The sequence below is a fragment of the Tiliqua scincoides genome, chromosome 16 (assembly GCF_035046505.1).
Source record: "Tiliqua scincoides isolate rTilSci1 chromosome 16, rTilSci1.hap2, whole genome shotgun sequence".
Taxonomy (NCBI): Eukaryota; Metazoa; Chordata; class Lepidosauria; order Squamata; family Scincidae; genus Tiliqua; species Tiliqua scincoides.
In genome coordinates, this window is record NC_089836.1 from 3,059,776 (window position 1) to 3,076,837 (window position 17,062).

Sequence of the window (17,062 nt, forward strand, 5' to 3'; positions counted from 1 at the left end):
TCTCGAATATCTATCGGATCCTACAGTGAACGGGGGTTGGACGAGATGACCTCCATAGTCCTTTCCGTAACCCTAACGTTCCATTACGCTCCAGAAATCCGCATCAGCGCAAACTTGGTTTGCAAGCTGGCTTCCAAACCATGGTTTCTGGAGCTGATTCGTTAGGCAATTGGAAACTGTGGTTTCTCAAGGCAGCCGATTGGGTCAAACCATAAATAAAGCTTCCGTAAGTCTTTGTTTGGGGTGATGAGCCGGTGTCAAGCCTTCTCTGTAAGACGGCAAAGGAGAAATGGAAAGGAAATAACTGAGCCTCTGGCTTGCTTTCCCCACCCAGTCCTCCCACGTGGACATGAAAGGATTCCATTTCACAGACAGCAAGCAGAACATGCCCCATGGTGGACCCGTGCCCTCTCATCACGCGTACAGGTAAAACGAAGCTTTGGTCTTTTAATCCACTTGTTTCTGGTAGGGCTGCCTATAGATTAGGGGAGGGGAGAGGTTCCCTTAGTGTCGGAGGCTTATGTAAAGCAGTGGGCTCAGAGTGTCTTATGGTGTGTTTTGTTTTCTCTGCTGGTTCAATCATCCTGTTCTCTAAAGGCTTTGCACGCTGTTCTTTGTGTCATCCCCCCCCCCAGGCCTAGTTCCTCCAGCCCCGGCGGGAAACCCTCCGGTCCGGCCGTCAACATGAGCGCTCTCTCGGGGCACTACATCCAGCAGGTAACAGAACGCCATGGAGAGAGCCTTCTCTAGAGCGATGGCTGTCACCTGCTCAGGGACCCACTTCCGACCCCACTCCCCAACCAGCCACCCGGGGCCCACCTTCAAGAACCCGGTGGGTGAGAGGGGGTGGGTGAGCGAGCGTCCAGGGCTTGGCTTCTATTCTTGCCCATTCAATGCTGCTGTGCCCCCCTTCTTTCCTTCCAGGCCAGTTGAAAAGAGGAGGGACAGAGTGGCATGACAGTGGTACCCGCCTGGTTTTGGTACTTGGGGGGAGAGGGAGGGCGGAGAGCAAGGGGAGTGTAAGAGACTGAGGGGCCCCGCTGAAGCTTGGGGGGGGGCTTGGCCCAAGCAACCACTGGAAGGGCTCCGTGACAATCGGCCCTCCCCCGGGACCGCTGGCCGTGGCTGCCCTTCCAATTACGCAGGCCCAAACTCGAAAACAAATTGGCCACGACCCACGCGAGACTCGGCCCAGATCCGCTTCGGACCCTTCCTCTAGTCCGCTTGCGGAACTCCTGAGCGGCTCGGCGGCCCCTTTCGTTTTGTATTTGTCTATTTCTTGCCACGTGCGGTGTGCGTAGCGCTGCGCTGCGTGTGACGGCGGAGGGCTGAGGCCGCCTTCCTGACCGCGGGAGCCGTGCCACCTGGGGTGCGTGGCTTTCGGGCCCTCTGTGACGCCTTCCAGTTCTTCCCAACAGGCCAAGCAGCGGGCGGACGACAGCAAAGCCAACCTGGGCCCCGTCAAGCTGCAGGATCCCGCCCCGGCCAGCCCGCTGAAGCCGGTACGCACCGGAACCATCAAGCCGCAGGTTGTCAAAGTGGAGGAGAGCAAGGCCTGAGCGGCCCACCGCGGGCCTGTGGATTCCTGCCACTTTGCTCCATGTGACAGAGAGAGAGAGAGAGAGCAGGAGGAGGCTCTACGAATCCCCGACCCCCTTTTGTGCTCTTCTCTCTCCCCCCCCATTGGCTGCAGCGAGACTTTTCACCGGATCGACCGCGGCTCACCACCACGACCGAAAGCAGCGTGCTCTGAGTCTTTCTAACAAGGCGGTTCTTGGAACACTGGATTTTGACATTGGCTTGCTTGCTTTAAAACCAGCGGCTCTCCCCCCCCCGCCGTCCACCTCCCCCCCAACTACCCGCCCCGCTCCGCTGCCTGCCGAGCGGCTCCAGCAGCGACAGCTTTACAGGCCCGATCCTTTTCCACCCCGCCGCTTTCCTGTCTCGGCAGAGCGGCGGAAGAGTCTCCCGGAAAGCTTTTTTTACCAAAAGACCACTGAGGTTTTTAAGAAAAAACGCAACGCTGTGTCTGTTTCTTGGCCAAACTTCTTCTGTGTTGTACCCTGTTTCTCCCCCCTCCGTCCTTCTGCCCCTTCCTTCGCCCTCCCGGAAGGCAACGCAAGCACTCCCTGAGAGCTCAAACTCCTGTTCTCAAACGAACCCCCTCGTTAACGTAACGGGAGACAGTCGGGAGGGAGGGGAGGAAGGGCGATCCCATTCTTAATATTTCTTCCCGCAGCGTTGAAAGAGTTTTAAGGTTCCTTTTTTTGGTGTCTGTTTTTGGAAATAGTGGGCTTTGTAGTTTGTGGGGCTGTGCTCTGAGCTGCTTCTCCTCCTTCCACACCTGGTATTTTTTTTGGGGGGGGGGGGATTTCCTTTCCCAGTTTGCTTGCCAGAGCAAACCAGTAAGAGACAAGAAAGTTTATTCCTTTTTATAAAAGCATTAATGTGTGCCCGGGTTTTGCCTCGTATCTGTCTCTTTTCTCTCTCTGCTACTCGTTCCCAGGCCGAGAATGGCTTTCTCTTGTGGCCTCTTGTGCGGATGTTAAGAACACACTTAAGGCACAAGAGGGTACACGCTTAAGGCACCAGTGACCCCTCTCGCTCTGTCCCATCGCGTTCCATGTCCTCGATTCCCCACGATTGTGGGAAGCAACAAATCTGATGCGCGGAGAGCTAATCTCCCCTTGTTTAGGGTCACCGAAGGTTTTTGCTGGCGGTTCCAAAGATGACATTTGAAACCCAAGAATGTATCGGAGGAGGAAGGACTCGGCTCGGGGAGAATGTCGTCCTCGTGGTCTCCTTTGGCGGACAAGGTTCTGAATTTCTTACGCTGGGTATAAATTGCGCCACTTATCCCAGAGCTCTTGACCTAGGCTGACCTTAACCTTAGTCGTAGCGATGATCCCTCTTCACTTGCGTGTGTGTGTGTGTGTGTGTGTGTGTGTCCCCTAACCACAGGGGGACTTTGGCTCCGCTTTGAAAATTATAATTTTGAACCTTTGAGTTGCTTTGGGGGAAGGGTTCATTTTTAATAGCTGACCTGCCCCGCCGCCTCTCCGGCCTTTACCGGTTTGAGAGAGAGTCATTTTGGGGGGGGGGGGTATACGATGCATGTGTTCCCCCCCCATTCTCACAAAAGCCTGCCTCTCCTTTTCAAAATGTGCGCCGAACACCAACACAGTCCCCCTTCTGAACCGTTTCCTTCTCTGCCGCCGCTCTAAAAAACCGTGAGCCACGTTCTTGGTCGTGAAACTGCCCCCCCCCTCGGAGAACCTTCCCACCCCAGGAATAGCTGCCAACGTTAACCCGTTCCAATCCCGCTTTTTGAGCAGGTGGCCTGCTCTCAAAGGCATAACCCTTGCTCTGTTCTTTTGTATATTGATTTTTCGAGTACCCCCTGTGTCATTGGGACAGGTGGGTGGGTGGCACTGGGGGGGGACTGCGTCATTGGGGGTGGCTTTCTTTTGAACTGCGTCACAGAGACTCGTCCTGGGCTTGTAAATTGGATCGGAGACGCTGTACTGACTTTACAGAGGGGGAAAAATATGCTTTAAACCCCTTGCCCCCCCACGCCAGCGTCCCACTTCGTCCCCTGCAACGGAATAAAACACTAGCATTTATTTATACGTATTTGATGTTGTAGGTCTAGGTGAAAAAAATAAATGTTTCACGGCTCTATTTATATATAATGTCTGGATTCATTCTGTGTAGGAAGGGCCAAGAAGCAGACCCTAATATTCATGTTTTTCTCTCTCTCTCTCTCTCTCTCTCTTGTTTCTTTTCTTTTTTAAAAAAAATACTTTTAATTGCATGACTGCAGATTACACTGCAGGGAACTTGTTTTTAACACTTCTCAGAGTCCAGGCTTTTTAAAATTGCAGTGTCCCTCTGGTTTTGCTTTTGCCATTTGTCACGATGCACAATGAGACGTCCGCAGCCAGCCTTCCGTGAAAATTCTCCTCGGCAAGGAGGTGGGATAATGGGACGAGGGTGTAAATGCGTGCAACGCCAGTGCTCCGTAGGTATGGCGAGGCAGAGCCTCTGCTTCCCTCCTCCTGATAGATTAACACCAGTTTTTTGAGAGCCAGGTGTGGTTGGCAGCTGTCGCTGGGTGGGGGAAAGCTTTTCACCAAGTGATCTAAGCGGGGCCGGCCCGGTTCCTCCTTCCCCTGCTGTTTGTGTACAAAGAGGAAGTGCAGAGGAGAGGGTCCTCTTCGTTTTCAAAGCTAGGGGGAAGGAATTGTGTGCAGATAAAAGAGCAGGCTGTGGCCGCCTTGGGCGTCTGCCTTAATCGGCCTCACGAATGGGCCGGCCTTGGATTGGAAGTTGCAACTTTGATTCTCCGGCTTGCAGGCGGTTTGGGGAGACCGCAGCCTCCCGTGAGGTTGGGGTATCATCGCAAGCGGCTCGCTGTTTGCCGGGAGACCGCCTGCTCTGAAACGGGATCCCCAGCGCTGGCCCTTGCTACCGAGTTTTCTCCCTGCTTGGACGACGTCGAGAATGGACTTTTAATTTTTCCCGCAAGCGTACTCCGGGACGCTCCATCGCCCCTTCCTTCTCGCTAGACCCGAAAGGAAGTATCAGTTCCGGCGAGGACCACTGAGCGCTACTCCCCCGTCGTGTTCCGAGTTCCGATTCTGCCTCCGATCGATTATGCAACTATGTGTAACCCTCTCCCCGCCCGGGTCGTTTGATTTGCTCTGCCTGGTTTCGAAGTACCGCGGCGCTAATTTTGATTAAAGGGTAGGAAACGGGACTCTCCTTAACGTAGTAATCGGACCGACGCGGGTTCCGTGAAGCTGTTGCGCCCGCCGACCTCGGAGAAGGCGGCGAGCTTGTTCCGCTTATTCCTTTTGGCCGTTGGCGGCCATCAGCGCCAGCCCCAGTTTGTCCAGCGGCTTCTAAAGGTGTCGCCGTCTCGTCGGTTCCGTGGCAATTTTCGGTGTGGCATGTCCATTTCTCCCCCCCCCATAAATTGCATTTATTGTTTCTAACAAAGATATTGTAACCTGTACAGTAAAACTTTTATTTCTTCTTGGCCTTTCCTCTGTTTGTGTCTGTTTGGTGGTGACGGAGTGTTTGAAAGGACGGACGACGACGGGCTTGCGTTGACGCGTCTAAAACCTTAACCGGGAAGCTTTGAACCCGGGGACCGGGCCTCTTAGTCGTGGAATCGCAGGCTGGTGGTGACGACACCCCCCCTCTTGCCCTTCTTTTCTCGCCCTCCCCGGTCCTTACGGTTTCTCGTTTCAAATATGTGATTGTATTAGCTCTTTCCCTATGAAAGAATTTTCCTTATTTAAATAAAAAACACATTCAAAAGCACATTCCACTTGTAGAATTGGGGCCAGGGCTCAGAGGCGACATGGGAAACTTCATAGCGTTGTGTAGAACGATTGACCTTTCTGCTCTGTCACGCGTGTCAGTGTTTGAACATACAACGTTCCCTGTGCGCTTGAGAACGTGAGAAGAGCCCTTCCGCATCGGGCCAGAGGTCCATCTCAACAGGGGCCAACCGGGAGGAGCACACGAGACCTGCATCCTGGTGCCCTCCCTTGCATCTGGCGTGACACAGCCTGATAAACATGCTAAGGCTTTCGTGTCGCGTGTGACACGGTCTGCTTCTTAAACCATGCATTCCCATTGTGGCGTGTAAGGTGCGATGATGGAATTTTCCTCCAGACCTCTGTCCGGTCCCCTTTGAAAGGCATCTAGGCCTGGCACCATCGCTACTTGTCCTGTGGCGAGGAGTTCCACAGGTTAATGACATGCTGGGCAAATAAACATTTTTCTGGTGTTTCTGCTGTGTTTTTTTTTTTTTTTTTAATGGGGAGTTGGACTTTGATTACCTCCCAGGTCCTTTCCAATTCTAGCACGGAGAGTCTGGAGGGGGAAAATAAGGTCTGTTCCTCAGGGCCTTTCCAGTTCTAGCACTGAGAGTCTGGAGGGGGGAAAATAGGGTCTGTTCCCGGGCAGACCACGCACCTCCTCGGCCTCAGTCCTAACATGAATGTGTGTGTCGTCCTTGCAGAGGTGGAGAGAGGCTGCATCAGGCTGCCAGGCTTCTACATTTGGTGGATGGTGCCAGCCTTGGGGCATTTACACAGAAGTGGAGTCAGGCCTAGATTGTGAGCCCATGGACAAGGAGGGCTGAGGGGGGGGCTCTTGTGGTTGGATAATGCTTGCCCCTCCCCTTCCAGCCTTGTTTTGGGATTCTCCTTCAATATCTAGATCAGTGATTTTCAACCTTATTTTTTTTTTTGGTCTCATGGCACACTGACAAGGCACTAAAACTGTCACGGCTGTGGGGGGGAGAGGGTTGCATCCCCCAGCGGCCCTATTAATAAACAACCCTCCCCCAAATTCGCAGGGCGCACCTGTTGAAAATGGCTGATCTAGATGGTTCTGGGAAGGCCTTAAGCCAATTTGCAGAGCCCTTCCTCGTTGGCACTCAGCATCCGCTACGCTGCCTTCGTCCATGGAGGTTCTACTGCCACTGATAACCATTGGTGGACACGATATCTTGGGGTGACTGCTTGGTGTCCGTTCCACCAAAGGATGGGTGCAGACTTGGACCCCTGCAGAGCAGGCCTTGGCTTCTCTCCCATTCAAAGCAAGCCCTCTTAACAGGAAAGTGGGATGTTATTTTTTTATTTGGGTAAGTAGGATTTTAACTTTTATTTTTCAAAGCATTTTTGTGCCCACCTCTCTAAGGACCCCAGTCATGTTACGTATTAAGATAAGCGCTTGCAGGAAGAAAGACTTTATGGAGTGTATTTTGAGTACTCGCTGGGCACTTTTGTGTTGGCAACCGTCAGTCTCGAAAGACTCTGGTATCGCGCTCTGAAAGGTGGTTCTGGCACAGCGTCTAGTGTGGCTGAAAAGGCCAATCCGGGAGTGACAATCCCTTCCACACCGGGAGCAAGTGCAGTCTGTCCCTGGTCTGTCTCCCTGGCTATGGGCCTTCCTTCTTTGCCTCAGTCTGTTGGCCAAGTGTCTCTTCAAACTGGGAGAGGCCATGCTGCACAGCCTGCCTCCAAGCGGGCCGCTCAGAGGCCAGGGTTTCCCACTTGTTGAGGTCCACTCCTTAAGGCCTTCAGATCCCTCTTGCAGATGTCCTTGTATCGCAGCTGTGGTCTACCTGTAGGGCGCTTTCCTTGCACGAGTTCTCCATAGAGGAGGTCCTTTTCAACACAAGGACTTCACAAAAGTGGTTACACGCAGTCAAATAAAGGAATAAGTGGTTCCTGTTCGCCCCACAGAGCTTGCGGTCTAAGAAGGCTGCAAAACAGGGTAAGTGGGGTGGGGGGAGCCCAAACATGCTTCCCCCCCCATGGGTTGGGAGGAGGAATTCAATGGGTTGGGGCATTTGTTTCTGTGGGGCTTTTTTTCAGATGGGCTTTTCAACTAAGCAGGCAGCAGCCCCTGGAGAAGATGGGCCCCCTGGTCCTTTAGAAGGTGACTTGCCTGGGTAAGGATCTCCAGAGTCAGGGGACTTGTGAAGAGCCAAAGGCCCATCTCGTCCAACCTCCTGCACCTCAGAGGTCCAGCAGATGCCTAGGGGGGCACGTAGGACAAGGGATCTGCGTCCTGGTGCCCCACTGTTGGGCCTGGCTTTGTGAGACCGGCTAGAGCCAGGAGGTTGGCACCTACTCAGTGCTGTGATGGACTTTGCTTTCAGAGGTCTGCCTGATGCCATTCTGGAGGCATCTAGGCAGGTCAGCATCACCCCATCCGGTGGCCAGGAGTTCTGCAGGCAAACAGAGGAGCCTTGCTGGCTGAGGACAAAGACCCACCCGGGCCAGCTTCTTGCATCTCACAGGGGAGCACCTGGGACCCCCAGAGACCTGCCCCCCCGGTGCACTTGGCATGCAGAGAGACTGCCTCTAAAACCTGCAGAGGGAAGGGGTGGAAATGAACACTACAGGGGGGATGGGGGGGCAGCAGGTTCTGGGTTCGAGTCCTGCCCAAGCACCGCTGTGGAATAAAGACACCCCCCCCCCGCCCGAGCTCCTCGGAGAGCCCCGATTTGCAGGACTGTCTCTGGTCTCTCACTCACTCGCAGGCACGACATGGAACAGATCGCTACACAGCGCAGGTATTTGATGTAGTAACATATAATATATAATGTTACATTTTAATATATAATATTATTAAATTCCCCTCTCCCAACAGTCAGGAACCTGACTCTTGGGAGAGGGGAATTTAAGACACTAGGCCTATAATATATAGTGTAATATGATGTATATATTATAATATACATTATAGGCCTAGTGTCTAAAATACCAAGAGTCACACTTGGGAGAGGGAAATTTAAGACACTAGGCCTATAATATATAGTGTAATATGATGTATATACTACATACATTACAATGTTATTATATGTTTATAGTGTACAATATACTATATGTATTATAATACAAGCATATAATATTATTATATGATGTTTATAGTGTATAATATAGTATATACTACTATACATACTAAAGTATATATTATATAATATATAATAATATAAGCGTGTATACACTATATATTATAGGCATATTATAATATATAGTATTTATACTGTATATTATAATATACACTATAATTGTAATATCAGTGTATGTAATATGATATATAGACACACAGTATATATTGTAATAGGCCTAGTGTCTTAAATTCCTGTATCCCAAGAGTCAGAAATCTGACTCTTGGGATAGAGTGTCTTTCCCTTAGGCCTAGTGTCTAAAATACCAAGATTCCTGACTCTTCGTATTTTAGACACTAGGCCTAAGGGAAAATTAGAAAAGTGTCTTATCTGTGACTTCTTTGATTTCAAGGGGCCACCCTTGAAAGTGGCCAGAAAGTAGGCAAGTGGAAGTATCACATAGAGCAGGGACATGGTCTTGAGGTGTCTGTCCTTAACACTCAACAGCTGTCTTCATGAGGGGCCTTCCAGCAGATGAACTTCCTATCTCCAAGAGCCACTTTGCCCACCATTGATGTTGGGAATGTACTCTTCTTCCCCTCTTGCACCACCACCCCGAAACCCAGGCAGACATACATTCAAGAGCACACAGAAGGCAATTTTCTTTATTAAACTTTGATAGCAACAATGATCTCCGGCAGCAAAAATTTTTATTCTTATGACCATGCCTCTGCAATGCTTTGGCCGTCTGCTGCAGTCACCTATGGCGATAAACAAAGACACCATTAGGATTCATACGCATTGGACTTTCTACCCAGATCCTGAAATAAGACATAAGGGACCTCTTACTAGGTTTATTACTTTATTCAAAAACCTAGTAAGGGACACATTTCTTAGGCATGTATCTTATTTAGCAGGCTTATTACTTTATTCAGAAACCTGCTGAAAGACCCTAAGAAACATATGTTTCAATTCAGCAGGTTTCTGAATAAAGTAATAAGCCTGCTAAATAAGATACATGCCTAAGAAATGTGTCCCTTACTAGGTTTCTGAATAAAGTAATAAACCTAGTAAAAGTTCCTAAGATACATGCCTAAAATGTCTCTTTAGCATCTTCTACCAGGTCTCTGAATAAATAATAATAATAATAATACAGGTATTTATATACTGCCTTTCTTGGTTTTTATTCAAGGCGGTTTACATAGGCAGGCTTATTAAATCCCCGAAGAGATTTTTACAATTTGAAAGAATGTTCTATCTACCTGAACCACAACATTCAGGTGTTACTTTCGCGATCTGGTTTCACATTCTGGCCTCCATCCTCCCACGCTCAGAGCAGATGGAATAACTCGGCTCAGCTTGTCAGCTGCTTCAAGGTTGCACGGTGCCGGTGGCCTCAAACTGGCAATTATCTTCAGGCAAATGGAGGCTCTACCCTCTAGACCAGACCTAGTAAAGGATCCTAAGATACATGTGTAGATAAGATATGTAAAAGGCCCTAAAGATATATTTTAGACAAGTATCTTAGGAGCTTTTACTAGGTTTATTTATTCAAAAACCTAGTAAAAGACCCTAAGATACATGCCTAAAATGTCTCTTTAGCATCTTCTACCAGGTCTTTGAGTAAACTAATAAACCTAGTTAAAAAAGCCTAAGATACATGTCTAAAATGTCTCTTTAGGATCTTTTCCTAGGTTTTTGAATAAACTCAGTAAAAATTACATTTTAGGCATGTATCTTGTCTGCGTATGTATCTTGGGAGCTTTTACTAGGTTTCTGAATAAAGTAATACACCTAGTAAAAGATGCAAAAGCTACATTTTAGACACGTATCTATATATGTATCTTTTACTAGCTTTTTGAATAAAATTAAGATACTTGTCTTTAATAAATGAGATACGTGTCTAAAATGTGTCTTTGCCTAAAATGGGACTTTTACTAGGTTTATTACTTTACTCAGAAACCTAGTAAAAGATACTAAAGCTACATTTTCAGCAAGCTACAGACACTGCATGGTTCTTGGGTTAACAATTAGTGCTAGGTCATTTTTCTGGATCTGGCTTTGGGTGAAATCAGATAAAGGGTCATTAAAAAATCCCATGATTTTGTGTCTCAAAACCTGAGAATGAATCTTTGGATCTTTTCCTATATTTTTTAATACTATAGGAGAGGATCAAAAGATACATTTTTATTCCTTACCTTTTCCTTCTCTAAGGTGCCTGGTGCGTTAAGCCAGAGGCTGTAGGCAATTCAATTCACAGCAGAGAGCTGAGCAAAGGAGGAACGACTCTGTCGGTTTCAGACGGAAAGGAGGCTGACATCCTGGTGTTGGAAATCATGGGACTTTCTATGACCCTTTATCTGATTTTACTCAAACACAGATCCTGAACAAATGACCTGGCGCTAATTGTTACCTGTGCAGTGTCTGTAGCTTGCCCAGAAGGTATGTTTGTTAGGATCTTTTACCATGTTGATAAACTACTCAAAAACATAGTAAAAGATCCCAAGACACATCTGAGGCATGTATCTTATCTACATGTGTGTCTTGGGATCTTCTACCATGTTGATTAATTTACTCAAAAACATAGTAAAAGATCCCAAGACACATCTGAGGCATGTATCTTATTGATATCTATATGTGTGTGTCTACCTTCTCCTCCAAGGTAGAAGGAGCTGAAGGTGCATCTAGGAGTTGAGAGGAATAGAGGGCTGCCCTTCTGAACAGCAACCCTCCCCCAGACTGCTGTTCCCAGAAGAGCCTTCGCTTCCCGTTTGGAGAAGAAAACTGAATACTGCCATTATTAGTAGTGTCTCCACCTTACCTCTAATCCACGGCTTCTGTCCTCTGCGGCTTGAGTCCTGAGGGGGGGAGAACGTCTGTCCAAAAGGGTCTGTAGCCACGACAGGTCCACAGGCCAAACTCCCTGTAAAAGAAGTCACGACAGAATGGCGTTAACGTCACAGTATGAAGCCTGAGCAGATAAAGAAAAAGATTCCTAGTTCCTGGGTAGTTTTCGGCTAGGATCTAGTTTCCAATGTACAGATTTTAATTTACTATATTACAAACATACTCAAAGATCCCAAGATACATTTGCATTCCTTCACTTTTCCTTCTCTAAGGTGCCTGGTGTAGTAAGCCAGGGGTTCTACGCAAAACATACTGCTTATAGCACATAACTGGGAGCGTGCGGTTGCAGTCGTAGGACAGAGCCCAGCAATGACTCTGTGTTGGAAATGGACCTTCTTCTCCAAACTGGAAAGAAACTGAAGGGGCTTCTAGGAGCTGAGAGGAGTAGAGGGCTTCCCTTCTAGAGCAGCAACCCTTCCCCAGACTGCCATTCCCAGAAGAGCCTTTCCTTCTCTTCCTGTTTGGAGAAGAGGCTGATACTGTAATGGCTGGTAAAATTTCTCTTCCCCCCCCCCACCCCATGTCCTGCTTCTCAGCCCAGTCCCCTCTAGATCAGACTTCCATATGAAATGAGGTTGATACTTTTTTACCCATGGCTTGATTTGTATCCCTCTTCAGTCCTGGGGTGGGGTGGGGGGGAGATGTCCGTCAAAAAGGATCAGGTCCAGCGCAAGTCCACAGGCCGAAGTCCCAATAGGGTGGCGTTAAAGTTGCAGTATGAAACCTAAGCAGATAAAGACAAATATTGTGAAGACTCATAGATCCTGGTTACCTGCTAGGGTTGGGGAAGGGGCCCTCTTCACCAGATACTCTACAAACCTTCAGCCCTGAGACATATAACCACTACAATAATGGCGTATTAACTATGACAACACAAACCTCTGAGGTCTCCTGTCTCTTCTCTCAAACAGTCATTAAGGCCCAGGCACCATTACGCTTCCCCCAAAGAGGGTCACTTTATTGGGCAGTCCTCCCCCTCCAGGACAACCAACTGCCCCCCCAGTAGGAGTGATTTCCCCCAACCCCCCAAAATTTCTTAATAGTAAATTGTGGTCTCATTCGCTTTTTATTCCAAGGGTGCGTTTTAATACATCACTTTGTCTGGAGGCCAGCCAGGGCTCCTGATATCATGACTAAGAGCACAATCCTATGGGCACCATGGGGGGAAACTGAGTCCCATGCCAGGGACAGAATGCCCCCCCCCAGAGACTGCAGTCAGAGAATCCCTGTATGCCTGCTATGGGGAATATCCCCCTCTTAACTAAAAGCTGCTGCATGTTACCCTAGGCCAGGGGTGTCCAAAGTTTTACATAAGTATACATCAATGAATATATTAAAGATAAACTTTTAGGAATGAATGAAGGTCTTGCAATAGCTCAAGGCCTATAAAAGGCCTTGCACAAAGCAAGGCTGGCCTTTCCTTTGCTGCCGCTGCTGCATCGTAGATGTGAAACAGCAAGCAGTGGAGGAAGCTCTCATCCCACCGCTCACCAAGAGGTCAAACAGTCGCCCTCACGCTGGGAGCAGTTGCGTTGGGCCAGTGCGGGCTCCAACAAGTCTTTGGAGGGCCAGAGGCTCATTGGAGACTGGGGGCTCCCTGAGGGCCACATTGAGAGGCCTCGAGAGCCCCCCTGCCCTATTCCATACCACCATCATTGTCATCTTCATCCACCTCCAGAAGCACCTCTGACCCATTGCTCAGCTGTTCCCAGGAGGTCCCCATTCACACAGCCATGAGGATGAGTGGACACCTCTCCCAGGCTGGGTTCCTACCGCCCCCTTGTGGTTGGTGAGCAGAATGAAGCCCCCCCCAAAGCTACTGCCCCCCCAGCAGAAGTCCCCGCAATGCAAAGGACCCCAAAGCCTGGCCTGAGTAGGGAGAAGGTCTTCCCCAGCAGCTCTCCCCCCCCCCCCCAAGACTTGCTGGCAGACTGCACCGTGAGTTACTTTCTTACTAACAGTGAGTAAGTAAGAGTTGCTACAGGAGTAGCAGGAGAGCCACCGATCCCACCAGAGGAGCCCAGCCCCAGAGTATTGCACGGGGGGGGGGACGGGACAGAGAGCCCCCAGACCCTCCCCACCTGCCCCCCACACTCACCTGGAGTAGGTACGGTCCCTGGGGAGAGTAGGGGGCCGGCGGGGCGTCCGCAGCAAACAGGAGCCGGTCTGCTTTATGCGGGGGCCCCGATCCTGCCCGCACTCACGCGCTTCCAAGAGCCGGGTGGGATTCCTCGCGAGCAGCCTTGCGCGGGGCGGGCTGCACCTCCCCGGGAGGGCTCCGCGTTGGCTGGCTTACTCGCGAGTAGAGAGGGCAGGGGGGGAGGCTGCCCCCCCCCTGCACGCACTGCCCAATCCTGTCCACGTTTAGCTGGGAATCAGCCCCATGGACTATGCAGCTCCAAGGAGGGGGTTACTCGGGGGTAGGTGCCCCTTGCAAGCTGAGTTAGGGCACTGGCTTGCCACCCCCCCTCCCGGCAGGGGGTCTGCATTGAGCCCCTGTAGGATGCTCACCTGGTTAGGCTGGATCCTTTGGGATCTTGGAGGAGGAAAGGGGGGGAGAGAAACAGACCCCCCCCCCAATCTGCCTACTCAGAAGTAAGCCCCATTAGAGTCCCAGGGGCTTACTCCCAGGTAATTGGCAGGTGATGATAGGGCTGTCAGGCCAGAAAGCCAGGAGAGGGCAGTGTTCCTCGAACGGTGGTGGGCCGCGAGCTCCTTTCAGTGGGTCCCCCTTCGCTTCAAGGCGTATTTTATTTGTAATGAATTACACCGGTGTTTCTTAAATGGTGGGTCTGGACCCACTAGGTGGGTCATTGCAAGCCCCTTGCGGATGGGTTCCCCTTCATTTCAAGGCGTCTTAAAAATAAACGATGACACCATATAATAACATATATGACCGGTGTTTCTCAAACAGTGGGTCCTAGGTGGGGCACGAACCCCTTTCGGGTGGGTCCCCCCTTCATTTCACTGCATATTTTAGTTGTAGTCTATTGGGCTCGATGCTTCCGTGGTCTGTGACTGCAGGGGGAGGTTCTGGCCCCTGGGCCATATGGGGATATATGGGGATATGGCCATACGGCTCCTTCATATCCACAAGTAGATCCACAAGCCAAAGAGCTACTGCAGCAGGCCAGTTTCCTCCGAGATCTGTGGCTAGGGGGGGTCCTGGCTGCATTCCTGGCCCAGTGCGCATGTCTGTGGTTGTGCCCCCCATATCATGAGCAGGCAGTGAGCCAGTTCAAGGCTGGGTAGCCAGAAAGAGGGGTGGCATGCATGCTGAGAGAAGCAAGCTCAGGGGGTGAGCCCGGCCCGCTCTGACAACACTGGGTCCGGGTGGGTGAGGCTGGCTGGCGAGCCCCCCCGGTTGGTTAAGCAAGGGCCACTTAGAGCATGCAGGTCAGTGCAGGGCAAACCTGTTGGAGTTGGTACAACTCCGTCTGCTTCCACAGGTGGCAGGATACTGTCCATTGAAAGGGTTAAGCCATAGCCCATTGACCCTACCTGTCCCCTTTGCATGATCTATGTGGGGGCGTGCCCCCAGACCCTATTTAACCTTCCCTTCACTTCGAGCACACTCTCTTTCTCTCTCTTCCTCACGACCACTGAGCAGACAAGATGGCATGCAGCAGGGCTCTGCTGGTGACGCCATCTTGACCACATGGCACGCAGGACAAGGCAGCTTCAGGGCCTTGTTATCTTTTAAGTTAGTGCACTGTACTCTGATCTCAATCAGATGCTGTAACCTTACTTCCAATGAACCGTGAGTAAATGAATCTCCTTTGCAACTTCAACCAGCCAATGTTGTTTGTGTTTCTTGATTAGCAGTTAGCCGGGTGTGGGAGGCTCCCTGGGTTGATTCCCAGCAAGAGGGGGGGGTCTGCTGCTGAAGCTACTCTGCTTCCCCCCCTAAAGGAGGAAACCAGTTTTAAGAGATTCCTCCAACAAAACCCCTTGGGTTGGCTGGAATAGGCTGACCCTGTCAATGACGGTGTGACACCTGGAGACAGGATGTCATGGGGTCTTGGGGGAGGTTGGATGTCATGGTCAGTGCTGGGCAGACCCCTTGGGTTGGCTGGGATACCCCTTGGAGAGGCTAACCCTGTCAATGACAGTGTGACACCTGGAGCCTATGCTGCTAAAACACAAAAGTATTTAGCCCTGGGGCTTCATGGGGTAGGGGAGAAGACCAATCATTGGGTCAGTTTCTGTAGACTGTTTCTTAACTGTTTCCAGCAGATAAGTTACCAGGGTCAGTACTCCTGGAACCTACCCGCTCTCTCCCCTCCCCACTCGTCAGTACCTGAACCTACCCCCCCCCAACCCAAACAACATACCCGTTTCTCCCCATCAACACCCTTTCCCTCCATGGCAACAACAAGCAATACAAAATCAGTGGTCCATTAACCCAGTGGTCCAGCTGCATGGGCTATGCTCTCTGCACCTGCTCAGAGGACCTCCAGTGTGACTTTTCCCAAGGCGATGTCTCAACCTGGCCCAACGCCTAGAGGTGGGAGAAACATGGTGATCACCTAATAAAAACCCTGCTTTCTAAACTTCTTATTGTGTGTGTGTGGGGAGGAGAACCCTACGATCTGTGAAAAAATAAACCATTTTATTCATTTATTTAGTGTGTGGGGGGGGCCCTGCATGGATAATGACTGTGGCTGAATCTGCTGACAGATACTATACTACCTGTATCACCTACCTAGTACACTTCTAAAGCAACCACAATTTTCATTAACTGTTACCCTGCACGTGCCCGATCTTGTCCAATCTTAGAAGCTAAGCAGGGTCAGGCCTGGTTAGTACTTGGATGGGAGACCGCCTGGGAATACTGGGTGCTGTAGGCTTATACCATGATCTCGGAAGCTAAGCAGGGTCAGGCCTGGTTAGTACTTGGATGGGAGACCGCCTGGGAATACTGGGTGCTGTAGGCTTATACCATGATCTCGGAAGCTAAGCAGGGTCAGGCCTGGTTAGTACTTGGATGGGAGACCGCCTGGGAATACCAGGTGCTGTAGGCTTATACCATGATCTCGGAAGCTAAGCAGGGTCAGGCCTGGTTAGTTCTTGGATGGGAGACTGCCTGGGAAGACCGGGTGCTGTAGGCTTATACCATAGTCTTTCGAGACTGAAGGTTGCCAACCAAAGTAAATTTGGGGTAAAAAAAACACACACAACCACTTTTGGAAAACACCAAAAACCAGGTAAAAAATAAATAAATGCTTTCTCCCAACTCTACCAATGCCATGCAAATCTTCAAAGGTGACATAGTCTGGAGAGCCAATGAGGTTTATTGGTATATGGTCTCAGCACAACGGAGACACTCAAAACAGAAGAGTTATTCTCGGAGGGCTCCATCTTACGGCACGGGCACAAAACACCACAACAGAGGTCGCCTGGGAGGCTCTGGGGTTGACCGAAGTGCTGGATGGCACGAGCGGGAACGGTTATTAGGCGGACGGCCCACGGCCGCATTCGTCCTTCCCAACCCTTTACCGCACCTTGCAAAAAAAAAAAAAAAAACCCACCTTGCCTTAATCAGACCCCCTTGAAATCCTCGGAGCTGTCAGTGCAACAAAAATAAAAAAAAAGTGAGATGGGGAGTGCTGGAGAGGAGGTTAGTGGGGGGGCACAAGCAGGGATGAAAAGATAGACAGCAGTTCCCGGACTTCCTGTCAGGGCAGGCTTCTTTTGTGGTCACCTCTTCTTCCTGCCTCTCCTGGGTGATCCAAGAAG

At 50.3% G+C, this 17,062-nt stretch overlaps 1 protein-coding gene across 1 annotated transcript; it reads left to right on the plus strand.

Moving 5' to 3' along the window:
* The first annotated feature begins 270 nt into the window (after window positions 1-270).
* LOC136635544 (protein PRRC2B-like) lies at window positions 271-5,330 on the plus strand. The gene is made up of 3 exons (XM_066610759.1): window positions 271-426; window positions 636-717; window positions 1,419-5,330. The coding sequence occupies exons 1-3, from the start codon at window positions 350-352 to the stop codon at window positions 1,557-1,559; spliced, it is 300 nt and encodes a 99-aa protein (XP_066466856.1). The 5' UTR covers window positions 271-349; the 3' UTR covers window positions 1,560-5,330.
* Window positions 5,331-17,062: the final 11,732 nt, after the last annotated feature.

Coding starts and splice junctions, on each gene's coding strand:
- LOC136635544 (XM_066610759.1), top strand. CDS start 350: ATGAAAGGATTCCATTTCACAGACAGCAAGCAGAACATGCCCCATGGT. Junction 427..635: donor CCCTCTCATCACGCGTACAG/GTAAAACGAAGC, acceptor CCCCCCCCCCAG/GCCTAGTTCCTCCAGCCCCG. Junction 718..1,418: donor CGGGGCACTACATCCAGCAG/GTAACAGAACGC, acceptor TCTTCCCAACAG/GCCAAGCAGCGGGCGGACGA.